This window comes from Mastacembelus armatus, chromosome 21 (assembly GCF_900324485.2).
Source record: "Mastacembelus armatus chromosome 21, fMasArm1.2, whole genome shotgun sequence".
Lineage (NCBI taxonomy): Eukaryota > Metazoa > Chordata > Actinopteri > Synbranchiformes > Mastacembelidae > Mastacembelus > Mastacembelus armatus.
The window spans coordinates 5,857,807-5,882,323 of NC_046653.1; the positions used below are offsets into that span (position 1 = coordinate 5,857,807).

The 24,517-nt window shown below is 40.6% G+C and overlaps 1 protein-coding gene across 1 annotated transcript in view; it reads right to left on the minus strand.

Annotated features, from left to right (window-relative positions):
* Window positions 1-24,517, minus strand: part of tmeff2a (transmembrane protein with EGF-like and two follistatin-like domains 2a) — a 122,945-nt gene that overhangs the window by 42,085 nt on the left and 56,343 nt on the right. The window contains exon 4 of the mRNA XM_026295735.1: window positions 23,132-23,158. Within this exon, the coding sequence (XP_026151520.1) occupies window positions 23,132-23,158 (27 nt within the window). The remainder of the gene's footprint in view (window positions 1-23,131; window positions 23,159-24,517) is intronic.

Genomic DNA, 24,517 nt, shown 5'->3' on the forward strand with positions numbered 1-24,517 from the left:
TTACAGCACAGCTTCAGCTCATAAATGAACAATCCTAAATAAAACGGGGACGTATTTTGCTTTCCTGGTGAGCCAAGTTCTATAAAAACTTGCATTTTTTCTCCATGCATGTTAAAATTGGACAGAGCAAAGCTAGCTCTCTCTTCCCGCTTCCAGTGTTCATGCTGAGCTACTGGCCTTGCAGAGTATGGTATCAGTCTTCTTATCTAACAAGAAACCAAGAAATAGGTATTACTTGGAATATGAAAACAGCATGATGCTAATCATTACAAAAGATCAGTTTAAAAAAAAAACACACTGTCCTACTGAACAGTGGCACTACATGTTGTTTTTGTAATCTCCACTATCAGCACTGCTGTTGTCAGCTAACGTCAAGACCTACCTGAGACAAATCAATCCATATTTTTCTACTTGTACATGTCCCCCCATTTAGCATGCAACACAGCGTGTGTCGATTCCCCTGCTTGCAGATGGTGGGCCCACATGGCAAACATACAAGACAGAAGCAGGTTAATAACTGTTTCTGTAAGCTGTGGCTATATTTGACTAATTTTACACTATGTCATTTGATGTAGTTAATGATGGCTATCTCATGGCTGCTCGCTCTCAAAGCTAATGTGGGTATGCAGGCAGCATATCAAGTGCTTGCCAACTGCACCACAAGTAGCCATTGTGCTGCTGTTAAGCAGTTAATCATCACATCAATATAATAAAACTAATTTTTGTCCATATGCTCAAGTACTTCCACTCAGTCAGCAGCTTTGACCTGGATTAGCTGTACAGAAGACAGCTGTCAGATGTTTACTTCTTTTTTCCCCTGTCTTTTTGTTTAACAAAAAAAAAAAAAATTCCCAAAACATTACTTAATTAATGTTAGAAACCTAAAGGGAGTAAATGTCCCTTCAAATCTGTCTTTCTGTGCATATGTCCAAAGCATGAATAAATGAATGAAAATGAAATGGCAGAGAAGAAATACATAGAGAGATACAGGAGGGAGGGAAACAAAGTGTCTTATTTTTTAGATGAATGCTATAGGGTTTATTACTGAACTTTACTGTTAAAGTTAGTAAGGGGGTTGGCATTTAGGTTAATTTAGGTTGATAAAAAAGTGAAAGTCTTCAGTGTTACAGCAATATAATATTGCCACCCATAAGGTATACAGTGTATTTATGTACTTCATCCAAACACTGTGAAGCACGTACATGCATTTACTAGTTCCCTAAGATGAAAGGCCAGTAGAGGACAATAAAGACATTTGATTATTTTATAGAACAAATAGACAATCTGATTGACATGACATGAGTGACACTTATTGTCCAGTTTGGAAGTCAACTCATAAAACATAATACTGCCTCAAGAAAATAAAAATCCTTTGGGGTTACCTGGTCTTCTGCACTGATTGGTCTGAAAATGTGATCAGCTTTTTAGCTCACAAGTATAAAATAATAATACACATTTAGTTTCATGTTGTCATTAAACACATCCATAAAAATTTCACTGTGCTGCTGGAAAAAGTAAATGGACCCTTGGATTTAATAACTGGTTGAAGCTCCTTTGGCAGCAATAACCTCAAACAATCAGCACAATGTTCAGGAGGAACTTTGGACCATTCTTCCTCAGAGAGCTGCTTCAGCTCAGACATATTCTTCAGGTGTCCTGGGCTGTCTGAGGTCATTCCTCTCTGGCTGGGTTAGTCCACAAGGTGGATTTTCTTTGTTTACTTTGAAGTGTAATGTCACTGCTCTGCTGCATCAACCAACGTCCACTGAGGTTCGGCTGGTTGATAGCCACCCGACATTATCCTGCAAGATACTTTGATTTCTTTTCACATTTCGTTTGCTTTAGCAGTTTCTCTGGGCTTCTTTATTATTATTATTTTTTTACCTTTCTGCTTTGCGCCTTTGGAGTCATCGTAGCTGGGTGTCAACTTTATGCAAATCAACAACTGGTGATTAGAAATTTTCAGAGATCTCTTTTCTGTTAGGCGTTGTTCAGATGAGTGAATATTGTAAGCTCAAACTCCCAATGTTTAAGTGTGTCTTGTGAATCAAAGTATTTCTTACCCACGCCTTCAATCTGGTTTCAGGTTTACTAAATCCAGTTGGCTGTTGTTGTTACGATGAGGTTTATATACTTTTCCTATCTACACAGTGTATGTTTGAATACTGCATTTTTATGTGGACAAAAAAAACATGGTGCATGTTTTATTTAATTTAAAAACACTATGTTCATACCTGTAATGCAGATGAAGATCAGACCACATGTTAAGACACATTTGAAGAAAAATGCAGGTAATTCCAAAGGAATCCTTGCAAGTGGAGATAAAAATATTTTGTATGAAAATGTAAGTCCAAGGTTGTCAGTGGTGGAGAAGACTACACACAGCTTTGGGGTAATTTGGCAGTGATAATGGGCATGTCAAAACCTTTCACTGAACCTGGATGACTGTAAAAAAAAAATCGAAACTCTCATTCACCCCCAAATAGTCTGTGTTTACTTGGTGGTCTATCAGTGTAGTTACAATAGTTTCTTTTGACTTTACGCTGGCATCTGCCCATGCTTGAAGCTGTTCATGGGGCCTGTTCTTTAAACACCAAAAACGGTAAAAAAAAAAAAAAATCGCTTTCAAATACACTGAAGCAGATATCACAAACAGCTAGCTAGAAAGAAAGCACCTCTCCTGCAGTAAGCTACTATTAAAAAGTATTTCTTTTCACATGACCTTTCAGTTCAACAGTTGTTTCAAAACCTCCATTTTCATTTAGCTACTTATTGCTTTGAGCCATTTAGAAGCACTTCACCGCACTGTATAACACAACCCATTTGCCGTGTATACCTGTCAGAGTAACAAAATGTGCATTCAACAGGGCTTTCACAGTGCAGAGAAAGATATCAGTAGTGTCACTTTAGTAGGCACAGCTACAAGGTTGTGCGTCACACGAAAATTAAAACTTGTATGTACCATAAATACAGTCCATTGCTTTAAATGAACAAACAGTAAATCATATCATCAATTGTGCCATTTTGAGCCAGTCTTATGGCAGTCAAGTAGTAATCACATGCCCCTGGAAGCCTCAAGTAAGAGCAAAATAAGAAACAGCTCAAGAGCCATAACAATCATTGATACAATAAATAACTGTGACAAAACAAAGACATTGGTGGTGTGTTTGCTTGCTGATATGAAACAGATTGGTATAATGTAATCTATGCTAGAAATCTATGCTACCATTAACCACAAACTTATTTTGTCAGCTGAGTGCAAGAGAACACAATCTCAAAGACCAACATATAAACCGTAGTGAGCATTAAGGAGCATTATCTTCAAAGCTATTTCAATGTCCAGACACAATCAGGGAAAAGCAGTTAAACAAAAATGACTGATTACTGCACATAAATTTGAAGGAAAATGTTTACCACTATGAAGCACTCTACAAGACAACACAGGCCTATAACCAAATACACTGCCAGTAATCAACATTTTTTCTCACTTGAATTTATATTTTACAAAATATTAATATAAAAAAAACCACAAAATTAGATTATAGATAGAGTATCTACAGTGCCTTAAATTCTCTTCACAATAACTACATGTATTCAGTATTAGGTTTGCTATCTGTTGCCATTTATTTTCTTTACTTCATTAGAGCAATTCCAGGCTTAGAGTAAAGCTTCAGACATTATTGCATGTAAGCAGGAAAACTGGAAACTCCCAGTAAACAAGCAATCAACCAGCCAGAAAAAAGCACTGTGATGAATCATTTCTTATAACAAAAATGTGCTGAACTGATCCTGAACATAGTTGTTTTGTTTTACTCTAGAAACTCTGAATGCACAGCAATTGACTTGTTTGTGCTATAGTAAATTCACAGGATCACATCATTGATGGCAGTTACCACTTGAGTGCCACAGATGTCAATTAGAAACAGCTCGTCTCCTAATAAGGAGACACACGTATTGAACCTGCTACCGTTGAATGACCACACAGATTTAAAAAGTTGAAGAAGTTACATTTTACAATTGTTTGGTCAGTGTGACACACACTGTTTCAAGTTGGTGTGAGAGCTACCAATGCTGTGAAAGATGGAGCTGGAGATGAACTCTGGCAGGCTGCCATTTGGACATCAGGAGGTGGTGCTCAGCCTCGTGGGCTCCCGGCCAATTTAACCCCTGGTTTTTGTTAAGTGAAATAAAAGTGTTTTAAATTTCAGTTGGTGCTAATATCAGGGTCCAGCACTTGCCAAATCAAGTACTTTCATATGTAGATTTGTCAATTGTGTTCTGTCCCTGGCACAAAGCTACATGGTCTCATCCTCTCATTGCATGCAGCTCAGCAAAGAAACAGTGACAAGAAATTTTGTCAGAAGAGAGAAACCTGGAAGCTAACCACTTGGTTGGTCTAATTCAGGGCACCAAATCTTCACATTATTTCTAATGAATTTAAGAATTTTTTACACAACAAAGACTGTGGATTTTTCTATCTTACAGTGTAGTTGTGGTAGCAGAACATTGCTTCATGGCTTCTAAGGAGAGGGGGAATCATTACAACAACTAATGACTCTTTCAAATTACATATGGCATGGGAGTATTGATTTAAGACAGACGAACAATCAGGAATGATCCTTTAAGCTTAACAAAACACAGACATGATTAATATTGTAATGTAACGATATCTACTGACATAAAATGAATTACAAAGATAAATTGTTTTTGCCACAGAGCACCTGCACCTTCTTCAAGCAGACACTCCCCCTGACATTCTCCATCTCACATTGGTGATCTTGGCCCTTTTTGTCCCTATTAGCTGCTTTCTCCATTAAGCATTGGTGACAGAAAATCTCAGGATGTCAGCTTCCTGCCTGCAACTAGCCTGTACCAGCTCTATTGGTGTCAGCTGGCTGTCTGCTGAGCCGCGCCATGCCACCTCTAATCTCACCACCAGCCTGCGGGGCCAATCGCACACCACTGAGTGTTGGAGTGGAGCCTTGGACAGCCAGACAGTGGGTGTGTGGTGGAAGGGTTTGGTCTCAGGGGTGGAGGAGGAAGAGAAAACTAAGGGCTATTGGCTAATCCTGTGCACCAGAGCACCGTGGGGATTGGCTCAGTCTAGAGAGAGAGCTACGGGGGACAGGGGATTGGGCACCAGAACAGGTGAGGGGAAAGGAGCTGGAGAAAAGCCAGTTATAGTAAAGCCATATTAGGGCATGGAGGGAGAAGGATGGGAAGAAGCAAGAACTGGTGGTCAGTGTTTGACATATGACTGCACATATTCAAGAACAGTAACAAATGGAATATTGATACAGAAAATATATTTTATTGGTGCAGTGGTTTGTGCATGTTATGAAGTCTACATTTTGCAATGAAAATGAACCATGAATATGCTTTAATATGCATTAACCTGTTAGCAATAGTTAGCAATAGTTTTCAACATTCAATATAGAGCAGATACAGAGCTACACTAGCATTACTTTGGTGGTTATGCTCCAACACTGTTGGGTGAATTTGACCTGACCAGGTGAGTTCAGTTTTTATGCTTTATTCAGCTCAGGTTCAGTCTGAGATTCTTTAGAAAAACAACACCATCAGTTGCTCCAGCCTGCACCCAATATGATAATGTTAAAATTTAGCCTTAATCTCACATCAGACGATATACTCAGTACACATCTGACACAGACACAGCTGACCTGCAGTAGATCAGTCCCAGAGCTAGTACAGCATCTATAAACACTCCTATGTGCTCCTATACAGAAACATCCTCAACAGACATCAGAAGTGCTTATTTTTACCAAAGGCTAAAAGATTTTCACAGCAGTAGATTTCATAGACATTTCTATTTTACCCTCCCGTATTTAATGATGGTACAAAGATGGTACGGCACAACAAATGCTGTAGGTCATATTTAGAAACATTATATATATGTTGTGCCAGGTTCTCCAAGGGGGGGGGGGGGGGGGTCTGTTCTTAGCCTGACTGAGTTTTCCATGGCAGTAAAAAGTACTGCAAGGAAAAAAGTGCCAGGGCGTTTTTCCAACCAAGAAAATAAGCCTTACACTAAAGTGCATTTATGGACTATGTTTGTTTTTTTGGTTTTTTTAGTAGTATGACCATATAAACCATGTTCATGGGTTTTACTGCAACAGATTTATTGCAGTTCTTTAAAAATAAAAAAGTACACATTAAAATATTTACTAAATATGTTAATTGGTCACCTTACAACCAACACATACACTCATCAGAAACTATTCAACACCTCCTAATCTGTGAGACTGATGACACACTGTACATGCACCTACAGTATGCAACCTGCAAGGTTATCAATGATTAAAAAAATGCACAACACAAGTATGCTTGAAGATTAGAAAACACTAGTACAATAAGCAAAACATGGAGATGCTTGTTAATGAACCTGTTACTTATTAATTAACCTATTCTTTGTGTCTCTGACAGTAACTGTGTCTCATCTATAGGAATGAGATGGTAATATCGGTCTCTTGAAAAATGTAAACAATTATTATGAGAAAAACACACAAAATCTAAAAATATTACATTTAAGCATTTCAACATATTAATTCAAACATGGCAGTCAAGAACAAGTAAGAACAATGACCTGCTTTATAAAATAAAGTTATTTGGCATTTACATTTATAGTCCTACAGGAAGCAATACAACAAAGACAAAGCAGAGACACTAATTTCTCCACAAAGAGAAACATAAATAGACGTCCTCTGAGGACAGGGTATGAGTCAGAATCTCACTATTATCTTTACCAGCACAATATATTTGCGGAGACATACTCAGGAGGTATTTGAAAGGTACTGTGAGAAGAACAATAAAAAAAACAAACCAAAACAAAACAAAGCTAAATTCAGTTAAGTCAGTTAAAAGAGAAGAGGTACCTTGACTACAATTGTGTATGTTCAGAAAACGTCAACAACAGAAAAAAAGAGAGAAAGAAAGATAATAAAGTAATATAAAGAGGTTTTCAGGGTAACTTCAGAGTTTGTCAAGTTGCTGTTTTCAGAATGGCATGTAACTTAATATGAGTAGCTAATTCTTTTCTCACCATCCACACTAATATTTGGAGGCCTTTGAGAGGAACCCTGAATAAAATCTTTTCTTTGCTTGCCTTCACTTCATAATGCAGCACTTTTAATCTCAGCACTTTCACATCGCTCCTGTAGATGTAATTTCAGTGAGCAAATAAACACATGTACTGTCCCTCTACTGCCATTTCACCATTTCAAGGCTCAGAGTGTCGCTCTGATGTAAATAAACCGCCCGCCACACGGGGCTTTCCCGGCACAGCCTATAAGTTTGCCTCTCAAAACACAAGCCTTTAGCACACGCAGAGTTCCCCCCACCTTAATGCCACAAGGGGATTTGTTCGTTTCTCCTGAGATGAGTGTTGAAGCTCACAAATAAATAGCCTTCAGATGTTTACATATGGAGCGCAATGCTGTGGAAGGGCTCCAGAGAGAGTGGAAAGCTCATTTACAATGTCGATGAGAAGAATTAGTGATAGCTTCCTTGCTTTATGATGATTCCTGTACATCAAGAGGGCTATATGACAGATAAAAGATAACATTACAAATAAAGCATAAAACTGTTAAATTACAGCCAGTAGAATCACACTTTTTTATCATATTTTTATAATTGATATAATAAAACTGAGCACTTTATCCATTTTACATGAAAAATGCCAAAAGATCTCAGGTTCCTGCTTCTTATATGTGATAATTTGACACTTTTTTGACACTTCTTTAGATATGGGGATCAACTATAACTGAATAAATTCTCTTTTGGGAACTGTTGCTTGGACAAAACATGTCTCATCTGAAAGCATCACAGTGAGCCCACTGTGTATTTATGACAGGATGAAATTATAACAGCAACAAATAATGAAAATAATTGCAGCAGCTCTAAACTCTGAAACTTATTTTTGGTCAATAACTGTAACAGTGAGCTTGCATAACACACACACACATACGTCCACCAGACATCACATCTTAGCTGTTAATAGCTCCCATATAAAATGACCTGTTCTGAGTTACTGCTTAACTGAGCATCAGCAGACTAACTGCTGCAATTATCTTCAAACAAATGAGAAAATGTTCTTCTCCCTGCTAGAATGGCCCACAAGAGAAACTATTAATGCAACTAGTCTTTCTTACTATCATTCAGTTTTTCTCTCTTCATACCTGGAATTGAGGCCAGTATAATATCAGTGAGCCTGTAGCTCAAATTGCTTTGCTAGCATCATTTAGGCACAGGCAGTCTCTAATGAGCTGTGCTAGCTTGCTAGTGACAAAGAAAATGACAGCAGGCGACTTGACCAAACTGTAACTTGTGGAAAATGATCTGGAGAAGGAGAAACTCAAAGGAACGCCAGCTGCACAGGTATCCGCATTCTAGATAAGGGAAGGAAAGGCACGCATATTTCTGTTTGACCCTTTGATACCCCTCCCCCAATATATTCCTCCATATTTTCTTAAACAGGTTCTGGATGTCATGGGTCCATATCTTTTGACTGTGATAATTCACTGTTTAGAATCCGGTACTGTTGCTGATCTGCTAAAACATGAAACTTTTTTTCCTCTGCTTAAAAAACAAGGCATGGATCCCAGTGTTTTAGTAAATTTTAATTTTAATTTTAAATCTATTTCCAATTTGTCGTTTATTACAAAAATTCTGGTGAAATCAGTTGCAAACTTTCTAGCTGACAATGTGATCTTTGAGGTTTTTCAGTCTGGGTTCAGAAAATATCTCCACCTTACTGCCATATTTGATACTGTTGATCATGCTGTCCTTATTGATTGATTGGAACATTGTGCAGGTATTACAGGCGGTGCATTGGAGTGGTTTAAATCTTATCTTACCAACAGAACTTTTTCAGTTAAGATAGGAGATCTTACTTCTAGTAATGCTGTGTTAACCTGTGGGGTTCCCCAAGGATCCATTTTGGCTCCCATTCTCTTTTATTTATATATGCTTAGGCTTGGTTCCATTTTTAAAAAATATGGGCTGTCATTCCATTGTTATGCCGATGATACACAAATTTATCTACCTATAAAATGGAATTTGCATGTACTGAATGCTCTCCTGGTCTGTTTGACAGATGTAAACGCATGGTTGTCACTAAACTTTCTGAACTTCAATGAGCAAAAAACAGAAATTATTGTTTTTAAACCATCAGATTTCTTTGACTGCTCCCAATGGTGGTATTTGATGAACATCTGAAGTTTGATAGGCAGATCAATTCTGTGGTCAAATCATCCTTTTTTTCAGTTGCAGCTCCTGTCTAAAGCTAAGACTTTTTTTAAAAAACATTAAGAAAGTGATTCATGCTATTATTACTTCTAGATTAGATTACTGTAACTCACTTTATGCTGGGATTAGTCAAACAGCTTTATCCTGATTACAATTGGTTCAGAATGTGACAGCTAGACTTTTGACTGTGATTCATAAATGGGATCATATTAATCTGGTTTTACAGTCTTTACACTAGCTGCTTGTGCGTTACAGAGTAGACTTTAAAATTTTACTTATTGTCTGTAAGTCACTAAATGGTATGGCTCCATCATATATCTCTGATTTATTGATTGAGCACAATGTAACCAGATCTTTTATCCTTACCCTCCTTCTTTCTTTCTCTTGGTTTTACTGCTTTTATTTTTTATTGTGTTATTGCTGTTTTTAGTTATTCTATTGTGAAGCACATTGGTCCACTCTGGTTGTAGTAAATAGTGCTATAGAAATAAAATTGACATTGCCATTGCCATATCACCATGGTGACTCAAAATCTGTGGTACTGAGAATAGATAGGAAACATAGTAGTAATAGTGTTATGAATAGTCGTATTTTTAAATCCAGACACAAAGAAACTAAGCTGGGGTGAGCTTTATTATGCCATTACAAATATTTTTACCAGGCTTACATAAGTAGGCATGACCTAAAATCCCCAGTGAAGGGCTAAAAGGGCAGGCAGAGTTCTCCCTGCTGCTACATGAAGGATTATGATCCTTCATTTATCTGGGACATACTATCTGTTTCTCTGAGTACACTCCTTACAGCCATGACAGTTACACTGTAAGACTGATGGTTAGGGTATAATATAACTGAATATCACAGAGATGATATACTGTATAGTATTTCAGGTTTTGCAGGAAGGTGAAGATACAATCTGTCATTTGTTTTATTATCTGCTGTATGTTCATGCTTACAATCTATTTTTCCCAAGTCAGATGATAAGATTCCCAACTGCTGACTGTTTACACAGAAACTGGAAGGGCCAGTTAACAATAGCAACCATTAAAAATCTGTCTAAACACACACAGCTGGATTTTCCAAAATTCCAAAGTGTCCATCTGATTCCCCTCTTCCCTCTTTTAATCCCAGTCAAACCCTGCCATTACAGAAAAAGTCCTCCCATCTCTCCCAATATCTGTCCACCCTTCTTTTTCCATGGAACTTGATTTGGAGAAATCTCCTTCCCCTTCTGGACCACTCTCCCCCTCTGATCTGTTCCATTATTTTCAGGATAACAGAAAATATATGACAATAAAATCCCTGATGCTGGTGAGAGTGAGGGCTGGCCCAAAGGTAACACTACTATTCTCATCAGTCTCTGTCCCACTTTTTACCCACCTCCATTGCTAGCTCTGACACACAGAGCCTGACACTCACCACTTACATTTCCTTCTCACACTAGATACTGTCTGAACCTTACTGCCACGTCACCTAAACTCATCTCATTCAAAGCCCCTGGTTGCCCCCCCCCCCCCCCCCCCCCCCCCACACACACACACATACACTGGCAATGGGATTTTTAATAATTTCAAAGTGGTAAGATTGGATAGGTTTCCACAGAGAGATGAAGGAAAGGCAGAAGCAGCAGGGGTGAGAGATGGAAAAAGAATGTGAGGGAAAGTGTGTTGGTGAAGGGATACAACGAATATGCTCTGATCTCATTTGCAGATCCTGTCCCTCTCAATCTAGATTACAGCATTATCCTGGTCCCAAAATAAAGGCTTTCCAGCCAAGGCTTTTTCATGTGCACTGCTTGAACATCTGCCGTGTGAGACTGTGAGATAGCTATATTTAAAGTAGGGCCTAGCTTGATGTACAGCACAATCCTCATGTGAGCTTCCATTCTAGGCTGTGTGCTTTAGGATAAATGGACCTGTTTGTGCATGCAACATGTTGTCCACAAGCTTCTGTCTCTATTTCACCATTATCAGCATGCATGTGAATGTAAATTGAAATGTAATGCTGTTGTATGGTAGATGTTCATCCAAAATGACTTTTGTACCACAAAGGACATTTTATTTTTAGCATATTCTAAGTATGGGTTATACATATCATGCACAAAGCTGACCTTTTAAATGATACGTTTAGGCTGAAGAATCTTTTACACATAACTCTTGTCAATTTTTGTTAAACCACAGTTTCAGTTTTTAATGCTGCTATACAGCTAACATGAGCACCTACATTAAATTATAGATGATTATACTACACATTATTATAGACATGTGCCAAAAAAATAAAGCCAGTTGGAAAGAAAGTCCATTCTGATACGCTGTTTCTTCTGTCAATCCTAGAAGCAAAATGAAACAATGTCACTTGAATGGAGAGTTGTTTTTCAAATATGACTGCATTAAAACCTTTTGTTTTTTGGTTACTGTTGGAAGCTGTTTCGTTTTGTATTGCACTGCTGTAATGTTTTTGCTACATTTCCATACGTCACATGTTGTGTGACGAGATTCATGGGTAACAGACAAAGTTGAGCAGGCATACAGGCAAAAAAAAAGTGCACACAGAGAGGAGCCATTGAGAGAGTGAGAGTGAGCAGCAATTTGTGGAGGGCAAATAAGTAAAACTGAGCCCCAGAGTTTATTGATGTGTTTATGGATAACACACAAATACTATATGTATTAAACATAATTGAATATAATTTTGTTGGCTCAAATTATTTTATGTGGTTTAATAATATCTCCTTAAAATATGATTTTTGTGCATGCAAAAAACATGTTACATACCGTTGAGTTATAGAGAATGACCACTGACCAATGACCACCAAAGTAGAACAACTTACAGAGTAATGCCAACCCTTTTTACCAACGCAATGAATGTCATGTCAGTGGGACAGTAGCTGCACAGCCCAGTACTGTTCCTGTGTCAGCACAAATATGACCAGTCAGGCAGGAGATGGTAAGTTCATAACCAGCTCATCATCACTGCTCCTTTTGTAAGTCACTTCAGTAATGACTTGACAAAAAGTAAACTTTACAATAAAGATTTACCAAATGTGTGCAATAAAAACATTAGCGCTTTCCTTTAATACTGAGGATACTGAAGCAGAATGTCAACTTCAGGGTTCAGAATTTTCAACACGGCTGGAAGACTATCTGCCCTTCAGCTTTCACCTGCCTATTAGGCTGGAACATATTGGCTCGATAGGCTCTGTGTGTGTCATTGTGTGTGTGTGTGTGTGTGTGAGGAAGACATCCAGCATAGAATGACCAAACAGGACATCCACACACACACACACACACACACACACACACACACAAAAGTGTTATTTTTGTGGTGTGGATAGAGGGTGGTGTAACACATTCCCTAGCCCCTTAACCAAACTCACAGCTGAATGCTAAAGCCTTACCCTAACCTAAACCTGATTCTAACCTTAACACCAAGTCTTAACCCTCAAACAGCTCTTTGAAGGTGTTTACTGTATGTGACTTCAGATTAATTTCTTATTTTACCCCTAACACTACCATAATCACCACTTTCCTACTCCAAACCTTTACCTTAACTTTAAGCCAAGTCTTTACCCAAAAATGTAAGGATTTATGTTCTGGAGACTCTTTTTTGCCCCCCCAAAAAGGCGAGTCTTCACAATATGATTGTGTAAACAGATTTATGTCCCCACAGCATAAGAAATACAAGTACACACACAGACACACATGGATAGGCTGGTGGTGGTGAGCCTTATCTCTATGCCACAAAGTGGGAAGATTAGATTACTCACTTCTCTAAACCTCTAACTTGGTTACCATAGAAATAGAAGTGTGACTGGGGCAGCAGCTCGTCACTGTGGAGGCTGCTGACGCAGGAAAGGATGGATGAAGAATCACCAGAGGAACCTCAGGTCAGCCAGCTTCTGCATTAGTAACTCTCTATTCATTTCTATTCTATTCTATTCTATTGTATTCTATTCTATTCTATTCTAGGTTCTAGTAGTTTCCGAAGTCTCACCAGTCATGTTCCCTAAATACCACAGCTCAAAAAAAGGACAGTCTCACCATGGTAGAGATGATTATTCATTATTCCTATTAGCTAATATTAGACCTAATGCTTCAGTGTACTCTTGCAAGTCCTTCCATGAATTTTGATTGACAATATTTGGAGAGTCAATAAAATAATGAACTGTGAAGTGCTACCTCATAAAATCATTTTTGCATTGCTGCATACCGACCAAGGCATATCAATTGAAACTGAATTAATAATTGCACCATAGTGGAGCCTCGCTCTTAATTCAAATTAATGAAGTGCTTGCAAATCCATAGTGTTGTGGGTCTGATCATTAGATTAATTACCCCAATCAGGCTATTGTATTTCAATTAAGCCAAGTGCAGTGTTTATCTTTTCTTTAGTCAACACTCAGAAAAGTAAATGCAAAATAAAGAGTAGGGACTGGGCATGGGCATGCACTTATATTGCCATATATCTAGAGATTCCATGTATTGTCAATAACTTCAGAATGACAGATTATGAGTTTAATAATCTTGATAGTACTAAAGGAGTCATGCTTAAATATTCTCAGGCTAAACAAAGCTCAGGAAATAATTAAAAGAGAGAGACAAAGGAAGTCAGGTAGCTGAAAGGACTGAGAGAGACACTTAGAAGAATGCCCCATAAATACTGGTAATTAGACTGCAGACAGCCCCAATGCTCTCTCCCAGCTGCTAAGGATGCCAAGGACTCATAATGGACTCGTTTTTTACCATTCAAATAGAAAAATGGCTCTGATAAGTTATGGGACACTGTTTTGACCTTGACAAAGTACTTAAATTAGATAAGAGTTACCCGTCAAAACCGCAGTGAAATTAGGTCATTTTAATGCCGCTAGCCCACTGAGCATGACAGAGTTTAAGACCCTGACGTTGGATTTGAAGCAGGAGTGTCCTGCTGCCTCCTAAACAGGATTCTAGCCCAATATATTTAGGACTAATTTAGGCCTACTAGGGAATTTTTCAAAAGGTACATGTTTAATATTGATCTTAAAAAGCCACAGAGAAAGCAGAAACCCAAAATACATTTGGTCTTTTAAAAAAGATAAGTAAAAAGTTAATAATTAAAATTACTAGTTGGCAAACTGATGTTTTAACAGGCTGGATTCTTGATTTAATAACATTTTTGATGTGTTTAGTGATCAAATCTATGTGCTGTCTTATAACCACACTAGCGGCAGAATAATGTCATATGGTCAGTCTGTCTTTTCACTATTAAATTTTGTACACACATTCATGATCCCCGGAGATCTATGAGGGTAACATTTTTGGTTTTTAGTAAAATGTTGTGACAACTATTGGCTGGATTATCTTTAAATTTGGTACAGGCATTGATGGTTCCCAGAGAACCCAGCCTCGATGTTTCTCATTGGCTTTGGCGATCTGGGATTCAGAGTGAAATATCTTGACAGCTTCTAGATGGATTGCAGTGAAAAATGATTCTTGTACCAGTCCATACAGAGCAGGTTACTGGTCTGCAAAGATGCTATTATTGATATTAGATTATGTAACTACTAACATCTTTGACTGTCAATTATTAAACAAGAACAAATACTCCCACATGGTGAGCAAAAACCTTACTGTTTTTCTGAACCACTCACTTCTGGTTAACCACACAAACATTTTCTGAATAGTCCCTCCACGGACTAATTTCATTTGCAGTAATTTGGCAAGTTTTGATTTTTGTTTGTTTTTTTGATTCTTTTTTTTTATTAGTTCTGACACTTACTGTACATTGCAGCCATGGTACTCGCATGGTTTCCAAAAAAACAGCATGAGACAGTGAGCAAAACATTAGTCACAAAGTCAGATTTTTGTTTGGTTTTCAAACAGCATTAAAGCACAGACCGGCTAACACGGATAAAGGTCACTGAATACACAGAAAATGCTGGAACACAGAAATCATTTTAGGTTTGAGGCTTTGGTCATCCTTTGTACTTTCATGATCATATGGATGCAATTCAATTTCTCCACTGTACAATTTGATTTGGAGAAATGTCTGATTCTGACTAAAGGGCCATGTGACCAGACCATGTGACAACTGGGCCGTTCCCTGCACAGTTGACTTGTGTTTTCACTTATCAGATAAAAAAAGTAATACACACATGAGAGAATAGACTCCCACAAGCATGAACACACACACACACGCACACACACACACACACATTCACAGTCAATGAAACTAGCAACTGCCCGGGTGACCCAAGTTTTATGTATGTCAATTTATCATTGGCCATTAAAATACATTAGATTTTTACTGGGATGGTTCTCCACTGCTGATTTCCCCAACAGGAGTCCAACTCGCCTTTTACAGCCACTTTTCTTTAACCTTCTCCCCTGCTCATAAAACATCAGCTGCTCTCTTTCTCCACCTCTGCCGACTTACCCATGCTCCTTCCCTTTTTTCTTCTACTGTATCTCTCCATTTACGTTGACCTCCAACATGACCTTTATAGGGTGTTTGTGTTTCTCCTCCTCTTGTCTATGCCCTCCCCCCCCCCCCTTTTAAGCGAATATTGCATAAATACCCTCTCTGCCCTGGACAATTATTCTTTATCGGTTCTTTCCTTTCTAAATTATCAATCTGTCATATTTACCTCACAGTTTGAGAACAAGGACAGCTCTCTTAGCTTGCACTTTAAACCAACCAGAGGCCAACATTCATAATGAGTTTTCATGTTGAAATTCAGACACATTTACAGGTACACATTTACATCTCTTTAAAAAAATTGGAAACTATTTCATAAATCCATGTAGAAGACAAAAGTATGAAAACCTAAGGCTAAATTACAAACTGAGCAAGTGGCCACAGATCCTGAGGGAGCCCAAAAGGTCCAGGTTTACCCGACTCTATTTCTGTCTATATACTTTGAGTACTGGTCGGTTTCTGAATACATAAGGACATAATGACACTGTCAATTAAATGTGTCTACATTTTCACCCGGATGCCCCATAGGAGGTCAAGCTGGCCATGCATAAACACAGTTGATTGCAAGCTTATATATTTGGACAAGCAGGTCTGATTATTGATTATATATTATGTTTTACTTTTAACATTGAAAGAGGAAAGGCTTGTAGAATGAGGAGTAACCAGTGTAATTGTATCTCAGGCTAAGGTTAGTCTGCACTCTAATTGTAGCTCAATGTAACTTGAAACTCCACAAAGTAATGTAAGAAGTGTTTCTTTGTAATGGAAGTAACACTGACTTAGGAACTTGGCTAGTTAGCAGAACACTGAGAATTTATACCTTGTACTCGTTTTATGTTAGTGTATTTTTTTGCCAACCTAATGTTGTAGGCTGGGTTACAAGGACAACACAGCACAGAGTAGGACCAGCATACATGGCATTACTAGCTGCAATAACTAGAAAAGAACAAGAAAAGCTAATGCCAGTCAGTTTTTATAAGGGTATGTTTCTCAGCCTGCATTGACACAAGGATCCTTTTCAGATAAAGTTGAATATAAAGCATAGCAAATGCTGTGAATAACATATTCATAGGACATACATGAAAATGTATGTTCCATTATATTCTTCTTTACTCCTTTCTGATCACTGTCTCCCCTCCTTCTCTCCTTCCATCTTTGTATCTGTATTCTGTTTCCTCACTTCTGTTATCTATTTTGTGACTTTCCTCAGGCCATTTCTTTGCCCACACCCACTGCTTTCCTCTCTCTCTGGTTGACCTAGCACCACTTTCATTTCCGCTCTGGTCATCTGTCTGTCTACTGTCTATTTTGGGGGGACTAATCTCTTTTACAATCTCTCTCTCATGCTCCATGCATGGGAAAGAAAATGCGTGAGTAAATACACAGCAAGACAGATAGAGACAAGACAGATAAGATGGACGAGCATAAATATATGCGCACACGCAAACTGACTGACAGATGAGCTTGACTGCCAATTGCATGCTGTCGACACTTACGTTAGAACTGAGGCTTGCTAGTCAATTAGCCATCAAATTAGAGTCTTAGTTGAATGACACATTATTAATCAGCTGGAGGTTTTACATGATTAGTTACTCATAAAAGAATTCATAAAAAGTCACTCACAGCCCTAAGCTCTTTTCAGTGTTTGTACAATAACTCTCACTCACTTATCACTGCCTCCAAACTTGCATCTTCTTTTAGCTGCAACATTTATTAAGTACAATGTTGTCCACAGTATTGTCATGAGAAAACAGCCACTGTTACTCCTTTTCATTAAGCAGTGTATGAAGGAGAAACCTACATTTGCACAATCCTAAATGAGAAAGTTGATAACACTGCAATTTTTTTTAACAAGTCTTTTTCAAACCAGCCCTGAGCAGAGTCATGACAATAGAACAATTACAGTGCCAGTAAAACTTACTCAAACAAATCAGTTTCAGATTAGGGAACCAACTGGACTGTTTCAATAATGTTGCATATGATAGTGAACCGCCTCAACTGCAAAATGTGTAAAGCAGAGCCCACAAAATATATGCATTTTACAAAGCACACATTTGTTTTTTTTGAGTAATTTCCTGCCTTCCAAGCCATAAAGACCATGATGATATGAAAATAAGCTTGCAGAGACTTGCAAATGACTGTGATGGAAAATCCATCCAAAATGTATTATAATTTTCTGTCACTGGAATTATCATTCAATGCAGCAGCTGTAAGCAAAATCCATTACAAAAACACTACTTTATGAGGTAATCAAGGGCATATGATTGACATGTTTTTCATTCTTTATAAATCTCCTACTGCACTTCCATGCAAGGATGGACTGAGACAAAATTAAAAAAGAAAAATAAATGTGCATTGATATGTATATAACAAATCTAAAAATGTAGGTGCACAGCCCTCTGGGCTATTGCTATTGCTATGCGTTTCTTTGCGCCTGCACAATGAAGAGAAATTCATTTACGCCCACCTGGGGTGGGCCCCCTCGCCCGAACCGAATGTCCCAATCATCTATAAAGGGGTGATTCGGGCGCTGAGAGCAAGATCTTCAACCATGACTTCGTCAGACCGTGGTGTCACTAGAATCTGCGGCAAATGTGCTACCAGCTATATCTTTGGGGATGACCTGCACACCCGCTGTGTGGGCTACATGGGCAGGGCCCTCACCCCAAGGGCGAACTGCACGTTCTGCAAGCAGCTGCCCCTCGAGGGCGTAATTCTTCATTCTTGCCGCTGAGGAGTGCTGGCAGACCGAGGAGAGGCACCTTCAGACTAATAACATCGCAGTCCTGGCTCACTCCCTGTACAAGCTCACGGCAGACCCCGAGGCCCTCCCACCTGATCACACAGAGGAGGTTAGCAAGATAGTGGGTTCTCTGCGCCCCCATTGCCGTGGGAGCAGCCCGCATCACTGCATGGCAGATGATGGCACACCGGAATATTTGGCTGAACTTCTCTCCCATCCCAGAGATAGTGAGGAAGGATTAGCTGTGATGGCTTATTCAGACCCCACTTCCAGGAGCTGCTTAAGGAGCTCCAATCCATCGCAGACACGGCGGAGAGGTTTCACTGCCATGTTACGTCATGGGCACCATGATTATTGCTCGAATACGAGATGTCCTGTTGGGCCCCAATCTCCCAATCACCACCCTCAACCAGCAGTCGCTCAGGCTCCAGCCCCTTCCTTCTCGGACCAGATACCTCCTGCTCCTCGGTGGCCTCCCAAGGCCCCTAGGCTAGCCTATTCCTGATCTACCCCGGCACCCAAACCTCCCCGCAAACAGCGGAGATTCTGATGGTGCGTGAGGATTGTGTGTGGAGTTCTAAGTTCTGAGGGACGTGTGTGTCATGTTTACAGTTCTGAGGAAAATAAACATGTTTACATCCCCCCGAAGGGCAAATATTCCTCTGTAGGTCAGCCAAACCCTGCCAATCATAAGGCAGCCATGTCTATTTCACACACATTTCCCACACAGAACAGGCCTCACGCTGCCCAGCACATGCCGGCTAGCCTGAGCGAGCATGCTAATCAGCACACTCCCTTCACACAGCTGTCTTGTTTGGGCCCTCTGGTGGCTAATCTTCAGACATCCTCGTTATTTCCATTTCCTATCGTCCCTTTTTGGCAGGGCTCCCCATGGGTTATCCCCAGTCCGCTTCCGGGTGCAGTGATGGCGGAGAGAGCCATACGATGGCTGCTACAGAGAGCGGCAGAGGGACCTCACATAACGGCTCTCCTTTTCTCAGATTTTTATCCAGAGTGGCGCAGACGTTGCGAGATGGACCTCTGGATGGACAAGCTCATCTACAGCGGCCATACAGTTTGCATGGCCCCCTCCACCATTCAGTGGAGTAATAGCGACTTGCCTCGCCTTGTCGGCACATGCGTGGGCGTTGCTAACTACAAGATCTGTTATCAAAGGGAGTTGTTTCTGGGAGAGATGAGGCCCGTCCTGGATCTGACGCGGCTCAACAAATCAATGCAGGTCAGGAGATTTCACATGCTCACGACGGCCCAGCTCCTGTAGTGCATTTATCAGCACGACTGTATCATGTCGACAGATCCGAAGGACGCGTATTTCCACGTCTCCATCATTCCCCAGCACAGGGAATTCATTTGATCATTTGGGAGTGGTAGGTTTCACCATAAATTGGAAAAAGCCCACTCAGTCCAATATGTATCTGGGGGTGGAGCTGAACTCATTACAAATGAGGGCCTGTCTCTCGGAGGAAAGAGCAGCGACTCTCTCCTCCCTACTGTCACTTCGCTCAACACAGATGCGTCACGGCTCGATCGTTTATGCGCCTTCTGGGGATGATGGCAGCGGGGCCTATTGCATATGAGGTGGCTTCAGCGGTGGTTTATCCAACTGAAGCTCGACCCAGTATGTCACCAGTGGCACATCGGCCATGGCCCCATTACCTACTCTATGCGTTTTCCCCGATCTCCCTGATCCTTCAGCAGCTGGCCCGGGTTCAGGAGGAGGATCTGCAAGTGATTCTGATAGCTCTGGAGAGGCCCGGAGCATCGTGGTTTCCCGTTGTGAAGTGCATGCTGGTATCTCCCCCCTTGGAAGATTCATGAAAGGAGGATGCTCTGCTGATAGTCAGCCCTCCGGTAACAGGGCAGCCCCTGTGGGTTTGGCTGCTGAGAGGAGGCGCTTAGAGAGTTTGGGGTCTTCCCCTGGCGTCGTCACCACCATACAAGGTGCGTGTGCCCGATCCACTACAGCATTGTATGGGGCTAAATTGAGAGATGGTGCACAGAGACCGGTGTCTCTTCTGTTGCATCTCTCCGTGATTCTGTCTTTAAAATCCTTCTTCTCACACAGAAATCCCTTCATGATCAAGCTACTTTATACCTTAAAGCCCTCATAGTACCCATATTATCCCAATAGAGCACTTCTCTCTCAGAGTGCAAGTCTCCTTGTGGTTCCCAGAGTTTCCAAAAGTAGAATGGGAGGCAGAGCCTTTAGCTGTCAAGCTCCTCTCCCGTGGAACCAGCTCCCAGCCTGGGTTCAGGAGGAAGATTCTGTACTTTTAAGGCTAGACTTAAAACCTTCCTTTTTGACAAAGCGTATAACCCTGAACCATCCCTTAGTTATGCTGCTATAGGCCTAGACTGCCCGAGGACCATCGGTGCACTGATCTCCCCTACCTTAACCCTCCCCTCTCTTCCCTTCCCCTCTCCTCCCCCTCTCCTCCCCCCTCACATGTATATTCCATCATTGAATGTCACTAACTTTGTGCTCTCTCTCTCCCTCTCTCTCTGTCCCCTCTCTCTCTGTGCCTTCTGCAGGTGTCCCTGGTCCTGAAGGTGTTACTGGCCCCACCAACCTGCAGTGTCTATTTGTTGTTTATTGTTGCTGTTCTTTTCTCTCTCCTCTATCCACTCACCCCAACCGGTCGAGGCAGATGGCCGCCCAAACTGAGCCTGGTTCTGCTGGAGGTTTTTTCTTCCATTAAAGGGAGTTTTTCCTCTCCACTGTCCCCAAGTGCTTGCTCATAAGGGATTTGTTGGGTTTTTTTGTTTTTTGTAAAGTGCCTTGAGATGACTGTATTGTGATTTGGTGTTATAGAAATAAAATTTAATTGCCTGTTCTTCAGTTATTACTGGAGACCATAAAAAAATATGCTGTGGCTATTTCCTCATGCCATGAAGGGTTCGGCGGTGTTCAGTCACCCACTCACCAAGCGTTTTCTGAGGGGAGTGCGCAGCCAGCGCCCCGTCGCACGTCCCCTAGCTCCGCAATGGGACCTCGCTGTGGTTTTACAGCTGTGCTTGACACCATTGTGCAGGCTTGCTCTACTTTGGGCTGGTCAGCATCCGCACACACTCCATTATAGGAGTGTCATCCTCAACGGCTCTCCTGCGAGGGTTGTCAGTGGAAGACGTGCCCGGCGGCCTCAAGGGCCTCCGTGTTCCTTCGTGTGTTTCTACTTGCGGGATGTTTTGCTCATAACCTCTCTCAAGCTCTCCTAGGATCCTCCCAGTCGTAATTGAGCTGGCAAGCCCAGGAGGCATGTTTTTGTTACACGATGATGGACAGGTTTCCATCTGTTACAGCTTTATATTAAGCCAGTTCTTATGCATCCCACCTGGTGCTTGCTTCGCTTCGGGTCAGGCGGTCACTCGTATTTCCTTGTTTTACGGGAAACAAGGACATGCTTGGATGGACGGGTCCTGTGAGGCGTAGAGCATTTCTGGATATCGCTTTGACCCATAGCGATAGCCCAAAGGGCTGCACTCCAATGAGACAGAACATTGGTTACATATTGTAACCCAAGATTCTGTGAATTGGGCGCAGCCATTTGGGCCCCACTAGTCCCTTGAGCTGGCTGAAGAAAAGACCGGTTTGATTCTTAGGGAAGAGCTCACCTGAACCGCCCCTTTATATCTGGGAGCTGTGGACGTGATTGGGACACTCGGTTCGGGCGAGGGGGCCTACCCCAGGTGGATGCAAACGAATTTCTCTTCAGTGCGCAGGTGCGAAGAAGTGATACGATCCTTAGCGATAGCCTAGAGGGCTGCGCCTAATTTAGAGAATCTTTGGTTATGATACATAACCAAAGTTTTGCTGTTTTAAGTTTAATTTACATAACTAGGCCATGTTAATCTTTAGAGTGTTTGCAGTGCATGCTGGGTTGGTTAAGAAAAAGTTGCCTATTTATTTAGCAAGCATGACCAGTATTAGCATTCATTTTTAGTCCTGTTTGTTTCTATCTGACAAATGTAAGCCCAACATTTCTGATGCTTGTTATTTGTTCTCCAACAGTTCCTAGGAGAAAAACTTGGCTTTTTACCTGCTAAATGCTCCACTATGTTCTCCAAGTAATCTCTACTTGTGTCAGTTTGCTGTTGAGTAAATAGTGTGTGGTAATTTTTTTCAGCTGTTTTGCTGAAAACAGCTGGCTGGTGCAGACAAAAATGACAGATGACAGAGATCAGAATGAACCAAAACAGCAAAGTTGTGAAAGAATTTATTCTCATGCACTATGTAAATCAAGAGCCTCCAACCCTGGTCCTTGAGTGCTACTGTACAGCCTGTTTTCCACATGTCCCTGTCCTAAGCGCAGCTGATTACCCAGATCACGTGTGTTCAGCCAATAAGAACATGGAAGGGCAGGGATAGTTGGAAAACCTGCAGGACAGTGGCATTCGAGGACCAGGGTTGGAGACCCTTGATGTAAATACATTATACCCCCATTTGGATGTTCTTATTGATTTGATGATCTTGAGAACTTTTGAACAGTATAATAATATCCTCATTTTAGGGCCACACATTTGTGTAATTTGTTTATATGTGAATTGAACTTTTCTGACTTAAAGTTCAAATGTCTGGTTATTGCATGGGCATGCAAGGAACACATTAGAAAGCAGTGCATGTGGATTTAGAACAAAGGAGGCGAGTAATCTTACCATCGTCTCCTGATCCAGAGCCAACATCTGCGGAGGAGAACAAACATAGTTATTAACCAGAGGCTCACACAGACATTAGCTGAATAAGCATGTGGCTGCATATGGAAGCGTGCATCTAGGCCTGTTTGAATATCTGCTTTTGACTGTTTGCGTCAAGAGAACACCACTTAGTGTGCTTGTGGATGTGTTTAAGTGAGATGAGATTTCTCTTAAGATACTGCAGAATGTTATACAGAGGCAGATTTGAAAAGAAAATAATGCAGAAAAACAGGAAGGAGGATTTTAGTGCGATGGAGTACGGCCTGAGGCTTTGTGCATCATGCATCTTCTCCATTCTGTAACAGAACACCTCCAACTGCGGGCCTGTCCTCAGTAGGACTGTCAGTGTGTTTGTCTATCAGCAACGTCTTCTCTATGGCCTTCCCATTGAATCTGTGTAAAGCTCCTGCAAACACACTGAGCTTACTGAATTGTTTAACAATATGGCTGTGAAACGGATACTGATGAGCACTTCGGAGTGCAGCCACTGTGTAACTTGAGACACAGCATAAAGGGATCTGTTATAATGGGCCAGAGACCATGCAGGGTCTCAGAGGACTGCAGAGGGATAACAGCTCAGTTCCACATAAATACCCATGTGAGAAGGCTTTATAAGAAGAGGTGCACACGCTATCGAGAGTACTAAGGCCATCAGAGGTCTAGAACAAAGTCTGACCACCAAGCTGTCCTGATATTGATACGTTCATGACATAAGCTTTGGTTCAATAAAATACAGTTCTGCAGGGACACAAACATGTCTTCAGTTAAATGATTCTTTGAGGTTAGTGCAGCAGATGGTCAACAGTATCAGGAGAAAATCACTCTCAAGAGCAACCAGCCAAGTCTCAGTATATCAGTATAATCAGTGCTGTGGAACTGCATCCAAAATAAAACTTGAATTAAATTACTAGTAATGTTTAAATTTTTTTTTTTTTTAAATTATTGAATAATTCAGTCCTTAAATATTGCATCTGTATGCTTTATAAAAACAAAACACATGAAAAACAAACAAGCATTCAAATTACACAAAATAATGAACTATTTTAAAATTTGCTGCTAACTGCTACCCCTGTAGCACGGTGGATTAGTGGTTAGCACTGTTGGGATAGGCTCCAGCAGATCCCTGTAACCCTAATTAGGAATAAGCAGGTATAGATAATGGATGGATGATATCCACGTAGAGTTTTAATAGTTCATTTGACATTCCATCCAACTATATTTGTCTATGTTAACATCCATGACAATTATCTAACATCTTGGTTTCTGTATTATGATTAAGTGAAAGCCACTATGTCTGGAATAGAGAAGGGGATGTGTAGGAGGTAGGAGTCGAGGTGGTAATATCAA